Source organism: Ogataea haglerorum, assembly GCF_019207285.1.
Source record: "Ogataea haglerorum isolate 81-453-3 chromosome Unknown 81-453-3_NODE_16_length_219348_cov_95.707317, whole genome shotgun sequence".
Lineage (NCBI taxonomy): Eukaryota > Fungi > Ascomycota > Pichiomycetes > Pichiales > Pichiaceae > Ogataea > Ogataea haglerorum.
The window spans coordinates 150,340-162,371 of record NW_025065166.1 but is presented as its reverse complement, the minus strand read 5'-3'; the positions used below and the strand labels follow the sequence as shown (position 1 = coordinate 162,371).

Genomic DNA, 12,032 nt, shown 5'->3' with positions numbered 1-12,032 from the left:
ATATACAGCGAGATATAAGAAGCCGAGCTTAGCTGCTTCCTTCGTAGATGTATGTGTCGCGCGTGATCCCAAACAGTGTTCCCAGAACGAAGGAGTCTAACGGCTCCCTTCTCAGCAGCTTGAAGCCGCTTCCTCTAAGAATGTCAATATCGAACGTCTCAAACGAGTAGACGGTGACCGAAGACGATTGTTTGGGACCCACTTGTTTTTTGGCCCAGTCGAGCAGGTCTGCCAGGATTCCGGACTTGATATAGACCCGTCTCACCGCAAAACCGGTGATCTTGAAGCTGGATTCTGACTCCTTCTGCTGCACTATAAATGCGATTGGGGTCTCGCGATATTGGACCACCAACGAGTGTTTTTCCATAAATTTCACCTTCTGCTTGACGTCTGCCGGAACCTTTCTCAGCTTTGACTTGACAGCACTTCTCGCATACTCTTCCAGGTCCAGCCCAAAGTACTGCTCCATGTGCTTGGGCACTTCCTCTGCCGCGTCCCTCAGGAAATTTGTCTGGAGCCATGCGGCAACAAGAGTGGCAGAGAAAATCATGGCCGTCGACAAGACAAGATAGAACGCGTCTTGGACAAAAAATGGAGAGTGGAAGATACTGAGTATGCCCTCGAGAGTTCCGTTCCTGAAGTTGTACGGAGTACAGTAAGGTCCGAATTTGCGATAAAACAGTCCCGCAAATGCGCCAATTAGCAGAGACACAACAGCTTTGGATTTGAACAGTGCCTTAGTGAGCACCGATTTCTTGTAGAGCAAGTAGTCCATCTGCAAATTCGTCACCGGCTCAGCCAGGTCAGGGAGAATGGGCGTTGATGTAATTGTGCTCGGTTTGTTCATTTCGAGAGGAGCATCGAGCGATGCCGATTTCTGTGTAGCCATGGTATAAAGATCAGCAAGTATTTGCTCCAGGTAGCAAAAATGCTGGATAATTTAATATTTGGTTTCCGAATGGGGAAATTGACCACGTGCGGAAAGCCGAGGACGAAGAATAGCAGACATAGCAGAGTGGGCCAGAACCCCTTTGCAGGCTGGTCTGTCCTGCTTAGATGTTAAGCATGCAGGACCTACTGAGCAGGCTCTTTGTAGATGCCCCAATATTGCTCTGGCTAATCGACGCGACGAAATTTATTTGACTGTTTATTTTCTTCCCCATGGACACCGAACGCATGGAAGTGGTCGACGAAAAGACACTTTTGGACTTCTACCAACTGCGTACTCTGGAGCCGTCTGAGTACTCGACTGCGTCGCTTACCTCGAATCCAATTGTGCTGGATGAGAATGACAATCTTGACGAGATCACTAAAAAAATCCCCAAGGAACAGCTCAACAAGTTCCTTACTGATCAGCCTGACGAGCCGGCAGCAGAAAAACGACGTTCGGCCTACAATATGACCGATCCACTAGGATTTCATGAATCCATCCTGGATGAACTTATTGACAAAGATGTGATTGATGATACAAGGGACCCTAAGAAGCTGAAGTTCCTGGTGGACTCAAAATCGTTTAATGCGCGCCTGTTTCTGACAACCATACACAGAGAGAAGACGTACAAAGAGTTACAGAAGAGCGTCGAACATTTGGAGAGAAGCCTCGAAGCCGAAAAACCTAGATTGCAGCAACTCATTGGAGAGAATTTTCAAAAGGCCATCGATAATAAAAAGCTGCTTGATGAGGTCTACAGCGAATACTCCATGAGCAATCTTTCTGCTAACATAACCGCCCTGAGCGAGTCCATAGCGAAAGCTAACACGTCGTCGACAATGATGCTGAATCCCGTCTTTGACGGTATGGAGAGAGCTTCTGAAATCGAGAGCTTTTTGTCGCTGATATCCAGTAACAGCGTGCTTTTAGACCTTCCCAAAAAACTCACAAAATTAGTGGCTACGGGAGACTTTGATTCTATTTCCAATGAGTACATGGCAGGAAAAAGAGTGTATCTGAACTCAACCAAGAACGATGAGAAAAATAACCCTGTTCTAGACAGAATATGGGCTGAGGTGGAGGACATCATCTCAGAGTACAAAAAGCAGCTATGGGAAAAATTGGGAAATGTGCACATTGAGAATATTGGCTCATTGAGTGCGCAGTCTGAATCTTCCTTCGTTTCGATAATCAAGAAATTATTAGAACTTGGGGTCAGCGAGAACCCAATTCCTTACTTTCTGAACCTAGAGTACAATTATATCCAGGAAAGCATTGACGGAGATCTCGCTGGAGTTCAACTCTCGCGTTTTCTCAAAGCTCGTGAAAACCTTACTCGTGCTTACAATAGTGAAGATAGCTACGAAATCTCCATCGCTGCGTTAAAGCATACGCACTACTTGATTGCAGAGCATGGATCTGACGCCGACATTGCAGACCCCCCTCTGGTTGCAAACCTCTGGGGCTTCTTAGGAGCCTATGTGAGTGAGCTGACTGAAGAGATAATCACCAATAGATTCTACAAGTTTGCAACCATGATTGACTTTTTCACTCGCGACGATCTTCAACATGAATTACCTATTAAGAATCCTCATTCCCGCCAGCATTTGAAGCTTGAAGATTATCAAATAAAGAAGTTCGAAGAGTATCTACAGGTGCTCACAGAAAAGCTGTGTAGCCAGCTCCGATTTATCTTCGATGCTACCAGTGCAGAGCTCAGCACGAAATCAACCCCTTCTGCAACGGTTGAGCGACCTTCGAAAGATCTCGCGTCCTTGGATTCGTATGGATTTATCCCGCCTCATTCATCTGTTTTGACGACTCTTAATAACTGTATCGTATTCCAACGAGAGTTCGAAGAGACCATCGACAAGCTGAAAAATAAGACTTCTCTCGAATATGGCAAGTTTGTGTCTACATTGAGAACAATCAACTGCAATCTCGTCAACGGTGTCTTGTGTGTTCTGATTAAAGATACCAAGCGGCTGAAGCATACAGAAGATTGGACAGCGAGTAACACATTTGATGGTTGTACGAAAAGCGCTGATTATATCATGAACTTTTATCAGATATTCATCCCAAAGCTGCGCAGCCTGATTTACGAACCTGAGTCGGAATTATTGGCTAATGTTGAAAAGCAATTTATCACGTCTCTTGATATCATCGTTGATAATCAGCTGGAATGTATCATAGCCAACGCAGATGGCGCCAAAGACCGAGATTTCTACTACCCTGCTATTCTCAGTAACTTGTCTTTGATGAAGTTGCGTCTTCTGCCTCGAATCTTAAAGATTTTTGATACCAACTTCGGTACCAAGTACTCCACATCCAGTGTCGACGTCTACGGCAAGATCGAGAAATACGAAACCAGAATTTATGACGACTACATGAGCACTTACAAAAAGGAGTTAGAGGAAACCATTTTCAACGGAGTGAAGAGCGTCGATTGGTTCCAGTTCTCCGCCAGGCAAATTTTTGTTTCGAAATTCATTTTGCAGCCGATTAACTTGATAATACTGGTGAAATCAAGACTGCTTGGCCACAATGCGAACAAAAACTATATTATGAGAATTGAGCTTGACCTGATAAACTACTTTATTTTCAAATTGATTGAGAGCCTCAAAAGTATTCAACAATTTAACTCGAGCGGTCTCCTTCAAATCAGTGTTGACCTGCGCTTCCTAGTGGAGTTATTTCAGCACCTAAACCAATCTGGGATCAAGGAGCAAATTAATTTGGACAAGCTAATCAGCGTCTCTGATAGATTCTCCAGAAAAAACACAAAGTACGCAAACGAAATCAACGATATTGTTACCTCGAATCTGCAATCTAATCGGGCCCAGATAGATTGTTTCTATAGATTGTAACAATGCTTAATATACAATATAATACAGAGAATTAACGTTTCAGCACAGATTCCGACAGCTCAAGCAAGGCGTCAATCTTCTGCTTCTTGCTCTTTGATATGTCTAATGAAGGCGTGCTAGTCCTGCAGAATTCGAAATTCCCAGATGGCGGGGTTTCCTCCGTAATCAGCGATATTTCAGAATCATATGACGCTTTCCGTTTTCCTGCCAGTGACCTTATATAGTCAAGTTTGTGGCGGTTGCTCAAATCGTCCCTCAGAAGACCAACAAGCGAGTTCTCAATTGTTGTGTACCTGGACATAAGCGTCGTTTCGGCGTCTTGCAATGACGATGATGAGGAGTGATAGTTTTCGATACAGTCTTTGAAAAATTGATGAAACTTATTTTGCAGAGTCAATGGACTCATTCTAGCGTTCAAATTAATGCTTCTGACAGTGAGCCACGGAGGCGGCTTTGATATCAAATCGATTTCTCGAGGAAAGTCAACCAGAACAAGCATCAACGTCACTGGTTCCTCTCTGTTGAACCTCGACAGATATTCAATCACTTTGGCCAAAACTTGTTTCGATGTCGTAAGATCATGCGATGTTGGGTATTCAATCTTTATGAGCAAGAGATTGACGTTCTTGAAAACAACCCGTGAGCGAAATCTGTCAGGAATGGAGCTGATGGTAATGGCTCCTTTTGCGGTCTCTAGTTTGGCCGTCTTGACAAGCTTCCCCGACTCAACAGCTTCCTTAAGGGAAAGCTTATTGGACAGCCATTTTGCAACCGCATCGTCCCATGTATCGACGATGACCAGCATGCGTAGATGTTGATTGACATATGGTAGAAGATCAGCCAGACAGCTCACGTTGTCCTCCTCAAACCCGTTCTTTTTCTTCAGTGCAGGGGGACTCACAGAGAATTTCCAGGAGGAAACATGTGCAGGAAGCAGAAATTCAGGTCGGACCTTGTTAGCAAACGAGTGGATCTCGTTAAGTTTGCTTTTTTTAGCACTATGCTTCACCACAAGCCTGTCCGCACCTGCTTTGATTCTCCGTAAGATTCTTCGTTTTAGATTCCTTTCTCTGAATAGCCTGGCTTTCACATCTATGGCTATGATGTACATTTGCTCCCTCATGAATGCTACAAAAAGCTCGGTTTTAAGCGAATCGACTATCTGATTATGGTGCTGGATCCGTCGTTGATTCTCCACCTCAGCCAGATTCTTCACAATAGTTTCTGTTTCCTTCCGAACAGCATCATAGAGAAGATTATCGATCACCATTTTGGCAGCAGCTTCAAATTCCGGGTTATTTATTAGCTTTCTTTGGGGTTTGGGAGGCTCTACTGGTGTAGGAGGTTCAGATGGTGCTATGGAAGCAGACTTCTGCTGTTGTTGTGTTTGCACGAATGGTAAAGATGACGCCAGAGGGAAAGCAGACTTTGGTTTGGTGCTTGTTGATCTGTTTGGTAACATCTCAATCTTCTCGATTTCAGGCGGATTAGCTGATTTTGCAGGCTCCGATTGGGGTGGAACAAACTGGAATATCTGCTTCGAGGGCTGCGATGTTTGCGAAGGCACAAAGGTGGTCTCCGCGCTAACTTTTATCTCGGTGTTAGGAAGCCCAGATTTCACTATCTGCTGGTATGATATATGTTCCATTTTGTAATTGAGTTTCGAGCAGCTTGGAGGCTTTTGATATGATTTGAATGCTTGTCGTAATGCCGTGACTTCGACTCTAAGGGTATTATCATCGTTTATTATAGGAATATCATAAAACTTGCAGCTCGTCACCAACTGATCAACGGAGTCGAAGCCAAGCCAATCAGCTAAAACTGAAGCCTCGGGCATTTTCTTTGACTTGGAGTGGTACGCTTTGGCCATGGTGACCATGGCCATATGCCTTACTTGGTTGAAGTGGATTTCGCAGAGACACGAAAGCAGCAGCGGCGTGCTTGGGTCCATTATGACACGGAAAAACTCAACAAACATCTGAAAATTGCCAAAGCCGTTTATTATGAGTCCTCGCAACATCAATGCTTTTTGAACTATTCCACTGTTGAGAATGACTGCTGGAAGCTTTTGAATATTTCTGTCCAGTTCGGTGTCTTTTAGCTTGGATATAAGCTCATATGCCCTAAACTCTGGCTCGTTGGGGCAGCTACCGCCCCTTAACCTCACATCATCGTACATATGAGTTAGTGATTGTAGCGAGTTGTTGAACTGCTCGATTTCCTGTTGCTGTTGATAGTCAGGATCGTTTGCCTGCGCCATGACGTGGGACGATAGTATGTGAATTCGGCAGATCTTTTCGTGGCAGTCGATCGCTTCGGGGCCCGAATAATTGTTCTGAAGCGTGAAATCTTGTCGGATCGAGCGAGTTCTATCCCATATAAATGACTGCGACTCGGGCAGCTTCGGCAGCAGCCTTTCGATCAGGTAATCGAGCGTTTGCACTAAAACGCTAGGGGTTCGAACATCAGAAGGCAACGATGGAGGTTGCCCAGAAGGCCTCATAAACGTTTTCACTGCATAGTCTCGAGATATCTTCCCCGTGGCAGGGTCTTTCTCCCATTTCGAGACCTGATTTTTAAAGGCGCGCTCAACTCGCTCGTACGTCGGACACATATCTGTGCAACTCCCACGGAATATAATGGCGTCATTCAGTGATTTCTTTGCATTTTCAACGTCAACCAAATTCATCTGCTCCATCTTCTTTCTCTCTTCCTTCCGCAGCTCCTGGAACTCCTCGAATAACGACTGATAGTCGCCGTTGTGTTCAGCCTCTTTCTGCAGCATCAATTTTTGGTTGTTTGCATCCCATTCGTTGGTCACGTACGAGTCACAGCTGAACAGCACTTGCTCTTTCAACAAATATTTCGGTATCCCCTGAGTCCTGTGCTCCATTTTTGTGTAGCCATATTGTTCTGGATTTTCAATCAATGGCCCTAGATCAGCATCGTTCATTGCTGAGGCGCCAGCAGAGGCTTTATCTACTCGCGGAAATTGTCTCGTTTTCTTGAGTCCTCCCCTGCCTCTTCCTCCCCCACGGTTTATGTGGCCGTTGCGTCCCGGATTGTGTGGAATCCTTGCCTGCCCAGAAGAGCTCCCTCGGCCTTGAGATCCATTTCCGCGTGAATGGCTCCTCTGTTGAATCGCGCCCTGGTTGGCCAGAGTCGACATTAAAATGCTAAACAAAAGTTGACTTTTCTATGTTAATTTTATTCACTATACACATTCGGTGCGAGGGTGCTCATTGAAATCATTAGAGCAGCTCACGAACATAGAACACAACGTCGTAAAAGGTCAGAAGGAAGATTCGGCTGTACAGATTCCACAATGCAGTGAGAGAGCCGACAAGTCGATGGACGGAGAAAATGGACCATTTCTCGCGAAGTCTCGCGGTATCATCAGCGTACACTGCCCTCGCACAATAGGTAGCCATTATGAAGAAAGTCCGTTCCAGGCCCAATGGGTTTTGCAATGCTTCATCCAAGTGTCTAGTCAAGTCGTTGGTTTTAATAATGAGCAGCACAATTCGCGGAACGGATGCCAGAAGGGCCATTAGATCTAGCAAAACACCCTCGTCGGTCAGGGCTCTTTTCATCACCTCAATCTCTTTCTGGCTCCTGGGTGTTGCGATGTTGCCGCTCAGCGCATGTTCAAAGTCGCGGCCCGTCAAAGCCGCAGCTAACACAGGGAACAGCGATTCGTCCTCGATCTTTGAAAATCTCCTTCCGTATTTCTGCATTTCGTCTGGCTTTTTCTCAATCATGGCAAGCCAGAACCGCGCGTAGTCAACTTTCATCTGAGAGGGTATTCTACGGTACAGGCCATGATCATAAAGGACGATTTCAAAATTGTGGCCGTTCTGCCTTTTCGGAAGAGCTCGAATGGCAAGGTTTCCATGGTGCGGATCGCAATGGACAAAGCCAGCCTGGAATATCATATTATTGAAGATGTGCGAAAGACAGCTGGACACATCGGACCGTGATATGTTGTGTTTGTCCAGATAATCCAAGTCATCCAACCTGGTGCCTGATACGTATTCCATGATCAGTATTCGGCGCTTTGCAGCGTGAACGTTCGGAATGCGCAACGCAGTCAGCGACTTGTAGTCTTTGAAGTAATCTGCGGTGATCTTGGCGTTCTCTGCCTCGTTGCGGAAATCCAGCTCGACGAAAATGGACTGGCGCAGCTCGTCGGAAAGCCAGGTCAGGGGGTATTCGGGAAAGACTTTTTTCATGGCATCAAAAACCATCGCTGTCAGCTCCACATCCAGAGGCACAAACCTCTCCAACGACGGGTGTTGGAGCTTGACTGCCACTTTCTGCCCGTTTTCGCGCAACGTGGCAATGTGCACTTGTGCCAGCGAGGCGGTTCCGATGGGTTTTGGCTCGAATTCTGAGAAATAATCGTCCAGCGAGATATTCATGTCATGCTCAAACATTTCCTTCATCTCCTCAAAAGAAGACTCGGGACACTCAGATTGCAGCGGAATCATTGTGTTGGTCCACTCTGGCGGGAGCAAGTAGGACATAGCCGAGATATGCTGACCCAGCTTGATGTAGATTCCTCCGTTTTTGCGTAGAGCCTGCAGAGTCGTTTCTGCAGCCTGCTTGTGGGTTTTGGAGAGTGCCTGATAGTACTCCTCCTTGGTGTCGTATTCGCGGTTGAGAGTTCTCAGATACATAGCGAAGCATCTTGAGGTGGCTATCGCAACAGCGCCCACGCGCTCGGCGATAAGAAAAGTCTCCACAGTGCGCTGTCGCATGTCATCGTTGTAAACAAGGCCAGTCATGGTCACTGCCAAAAGGCCGAACCCGACATAATGCCCCGTCAAGGGCGATGCCCTGGATTTAGGTCGGGCTGCTTGCGCCCCAGTGCTGTTCCAGCGCAACCCCTTACGCAGAATTTTCAAATTTCTCAGGAGCATGCCGAGAAAGGCCTTACGATATATTTTATTTAATGGAGAATTAATCTCATCTATTTTTCCTGGAGCAAATCGGAGTTGAGAAAATTCACATCGTCAAACATGGGAGCGTCATTGAAAAGCTGGTCGATCTCGATAGCGCATTCAGCTTGCGGCAAGCCTCCCCATATTGACGTATCTTCGAGGGAGCCGCCAGGCGTCTGGCCCTCGAACGAGCCCGTCCATACGCTTTCAGGCATGGACTCGGGTGGAGGGACGTTTTTCGAGGCCATAATGGAGTTGAACCGGAAAATGAGCTCCAGCCAAAAGTTGTCGACTTCCTGATTGTCTGGAGTGGGGTCAAGGAACTCAGACCCACTGCTGGCGACGTTGTCTGGAACGTCCTGACTCAAAGAACAATCGCTGGTAGCAGGATGCACGACATAGCGCTTCATGTTCCCTAGCTCCGCCAGCAGCTCAAAGTCTGCCGCTGTGTACCCCTCAAAGATATCTGGTGCATTGTTGAAAAGCTCTTTCTCGGTGAAAAAGGTATCTGGGTCTTCCATCAGCTTGAGAATAATGTTTTGTGCTTTGCTCATTCTCCAGGCGTAAAAGTATTTTTTCGAGATCAGAGTTAGGCCACGCAGATATATTCTGATGTTTGGCAGTATGGTGTCGTCTGTGAACTTAGTGATGAGGCCAATCAGCTTCCGGTCGGGCTGGGGGGACTGTGCGAGAAGCTGCTGCTTGTGGTGGCGCGCGCGAATGAAAAGTGAGAACTGAAACTGTAGTGCTTTGTGCATCGAAGACTCTAAGATAGGAGTTAGTATGAGATCGAAGCCCAGTCCGAAAAACAAGTAGTTGCGTTTGAGAAGCTGCATGAAGAGCGAGTTGACTTCAACCACTTTCTGCAGGATGACTTTCATCAGGTACGAGCAAGCCCGCAAATTCGGTTTGCAGCTGTAAAACAGGAAGATATGGTACAGCACGGGATGCACCAACGAGCGGGCCTCCAAATAGCCGATGATCCGATACACTCTCTTGATGTTTTCCAGGTGGCTCCCCTTGTCGAGAGTCAGGATGTCTTTGACGGAGCCAAAACGGCGTTTGATGAAGCTTTCGATGGCCTCTATCTTGAGCAGGAGGGCCTCCACAGTCGATTTCTGAGTGATGTCAAGGACGCTGCTCGTGAGATCGGAAATCAGGTCGTGTAGATCGCTACGCTCGTTCAGACACTCGATCACCACCTCTTCCAGGGCCAGGTCTGAGGTGTTCGACAGCTCCGAGTCAAAAACTGGCATCTTGGTGTCGAACTGGTCAGCACGTATCATGAGCGGGTTTCCCATCTGAGACGCTTGGTGCACATCCGAGTCCCTCAGTCTGAACCATATTTTCCTCCAGAGATTGTTGAGGTTCTTGGAATCGTGCACCATGGAAAAGTGGTCCGGGTCTCTGTTCAGGCCGATGGAGATTGCCATCTGTGTCAGCATGCCAGAGAATATTTGGCCCTCGCCGTCTCCAAACCCATCGCTTCCGTCCTCGGGAGCAATAAACCGGTACTCTTTCATCAGAAGCGCGCACTGGAAAGCGCTAAGAGCCAACCGTTTTAGCAGCTTGAAGTGATTCAGACATAGCTGAGCCACGGAAATGACTTCTATATCGATCGGGTGCTGCAGCAAGTACTTTTCCTCCTCGGATCGTTCTGGCATTTCGTTTATTTCCTCGTAGTTCGAGTGGAGAGACAGGTGGGCCATGCGCAAGATGATAAGAAGCGAGCCTATAGTAGCAAAATTCAGTCTGCGGCAGATCTTCAGCGTCTTGATTTCTGTCTCTTCGTACTCCCGAGGCCCGATAATTGCCTCGGTGTCGGCAACAAACGTCTTTTCGTCCAAGATCGGGATGAAAGGATACACAAACCTGAAAAACCTGTCCACTAAAAGCCACAGCACCTTTCTGTTCGGAAGCGACTTCAAAATCTGCGATATCGTGCGAGCGTCGGGGTCCATGTTTGTGTACAGGTTCAGAGCCACGTCTTTGCGAATATAGTCTCGCATCTGCTCCACAGTGAGGAACGCAAATTTCTCTTTCTTGTCAGACTTGTACGGTAGCACATCTACCACTCCTTCGGTCTCGTAGATTTTCTGTCTGAACTCCTTTTCCTCGGGTCCCACGTTACCGGACAGCTGAGCCTGCAGAACCGCCGGCAGCTTATTTTTCTTCCTATATTCGGCGATCTTGAACCACAGGGGACGCAGAAATTGGTCTTTTTTGACCATGGTCACCCACATTAGCGGCCCGTGATTGCTGGTCCGCGCGTGCAGAAGGTGAACGGGCACATAGTGGTCGTAGAAGTTGAAGGCGTCCGCCGGGTCCATGCCCGAGTCCGGCGGCACCACCGAGTTCGCCACGTTGCCTTCCTGCTGCGGCACGTGAGGCGAGGACTTGAGCGGGGGCAGATTGTACGTCTTGTTGCTATTCCAAGACTGAATCGGCGGCAGCTGGGTTCTGTACGGCACGGGCGCGGCAATTGGCGTCGGTGTCTGGGACGGCACCTGTGGCGTCAGGGGTGGCAGATGCGGAGGATTGTGTATTCTCGGCTGAGACAGGTCTGCCACGGCGATCGACGCCTCGATCTGTCTGATCTTCTCCTTGAGCAGCTGGAGCTCGTTTATCACAGGCTTATCGGCGTCCTGGGCCAGTCCCTGCGGGGGCTGGGAGGTGGTACGCTCGTTCGAGCCGTTGTGGTTGACAGATGGCACGACGTACGGCGACGTGGACACAAAGCTGTTAAAGCGGTGGTGGCTCTCAATGTACGCTCTGTCAGGCGACAGATGCTGTCTTTTGGGCTCGCGCGTGTCAAACTGCGACGGAAGGTGGTTGAACGGCGACACAACGCTTGTGGACTGATCGATGGAACCTTTGTTGCTGTACATCGGAGAGTCGGGCGTCGCGGCCATCTGGGGATACGACGACCTGTCGTTCTTCTCAGCCGTCCAGGAGGAGTCCTGGTATGAGCACAGATACGCCACTTTGTACTTCTCGCACACCTTGCAGTGTGGACGTCCTCGGTCGCACTGGGGGTTAGCAGAACGACAACCTATACTTACCTTGACTTTGCGCTTGCGACAGATGGTGCACGAGAGCGGCAGTCTATTGCGTTTGGCTTTGGGGCGCGCGTCGCGCGTTTCCGCTGTATTTTCTGTGCTACTCATGTGGCCAAACGAAATATCGGGAAGGACGCTCTTTTGCGGACTTTGCATTTCTTTATTGCCGACAATAGTTTTTCCCTGTCTCGGCCACACCTTAACTCCGAGCAGGCGGTCTAAAATCATAAAG

At 47.9% G+C, this 12,032-nt stretch overlaps 5 protein-coding genes across 5 annotated transcripts; 1 reads left to right on the top strand and 4 right to left on the bottom strand.

Annotated features, from left to right (window-relative positions):
* Positions 1-28: 28 nt before the first annotated feature.
* On the bottom strand, positions 29-889 carry KL911_004843 (uncharacterized protein; the record flags this gene model as incomplete). Its single annotated transcript, XM_043200179.1, has 1 exon — positions 29-889. One exon carries the CDS (start codon positions 887-889, stop codon positions 29-31), a length of 861 nt encoding a protein of 286 aa, XP_043052463.1.
* Positions 890-1,161: 272 nt separating this feature from the next.
* KL911_004842 (uncharacterized protein) lies at positions 1,162-3,798 on the top strand (the record flags this gene model as incomplete). The annotated part of the gene is made up of 1 exon (XM_043200178.1): positions 1,162-3,798. One exon carries the CDS (start codon positions 1,162-1,164, stop codon positions 3,796-3,798), a length of 2,637 nt encoding a protein of 878 aa, XP_043052462.1.
* A 31-nt stretch (positions 3,799-3,829) lies between these two features.
* KL911_004841 (uncharacterized protein) lies at positions 3,830-6,967 on the bottom strand (the record flags this gene model as incomplete). The annotated part of the gene is made up of 1 exon (XM_043200177.1): positions 3,830-6,967. One exon carries the CDS (start codon positions 6,965-6,967, stop codon positions 3,830-3,832), a length of 3,138 nt encoding a protein of 1,045 aa, XP_043052461.1.
* An 82-nt stretch (positions 6,968-7,049) lies between these two features.
* Positions 7,050-8,720, bottom strand: KL911_004840 (uncharacterized protein; the record flags this gene model as incomplete). Its single annotated transcript, XM_043200176.1, has 1 exon — positions 7,050-8,720. The coding sequence occupies one exon, from the start codon at positions 8,718-8,720 to the stop codon at positions 7,050-7,052; it is 1,671 nt and encodes a 556-aa protein (XP_043052460.1).
* A 50-nt stretch (positions 8,721-8,770) lies between these two features.
* Positions 8,771-11,956, bottom strand: KL911_004839 (uncharacterized protein; the record flags this gene model as incomplete). Its single annotated transcript, XM_043200174.1, has 1 exon — positions 8,771-11,956. The coding sequence occupies one exon, from the start codon at positions 11,954-11,956 to the stop codon at positions 8,771-8,773; it is 3,186 nt and encodes a 1,061-aa protein (XP_043052459.1).
* Positions 11,957-12,032: the final 76 nt, after the last annotated feature.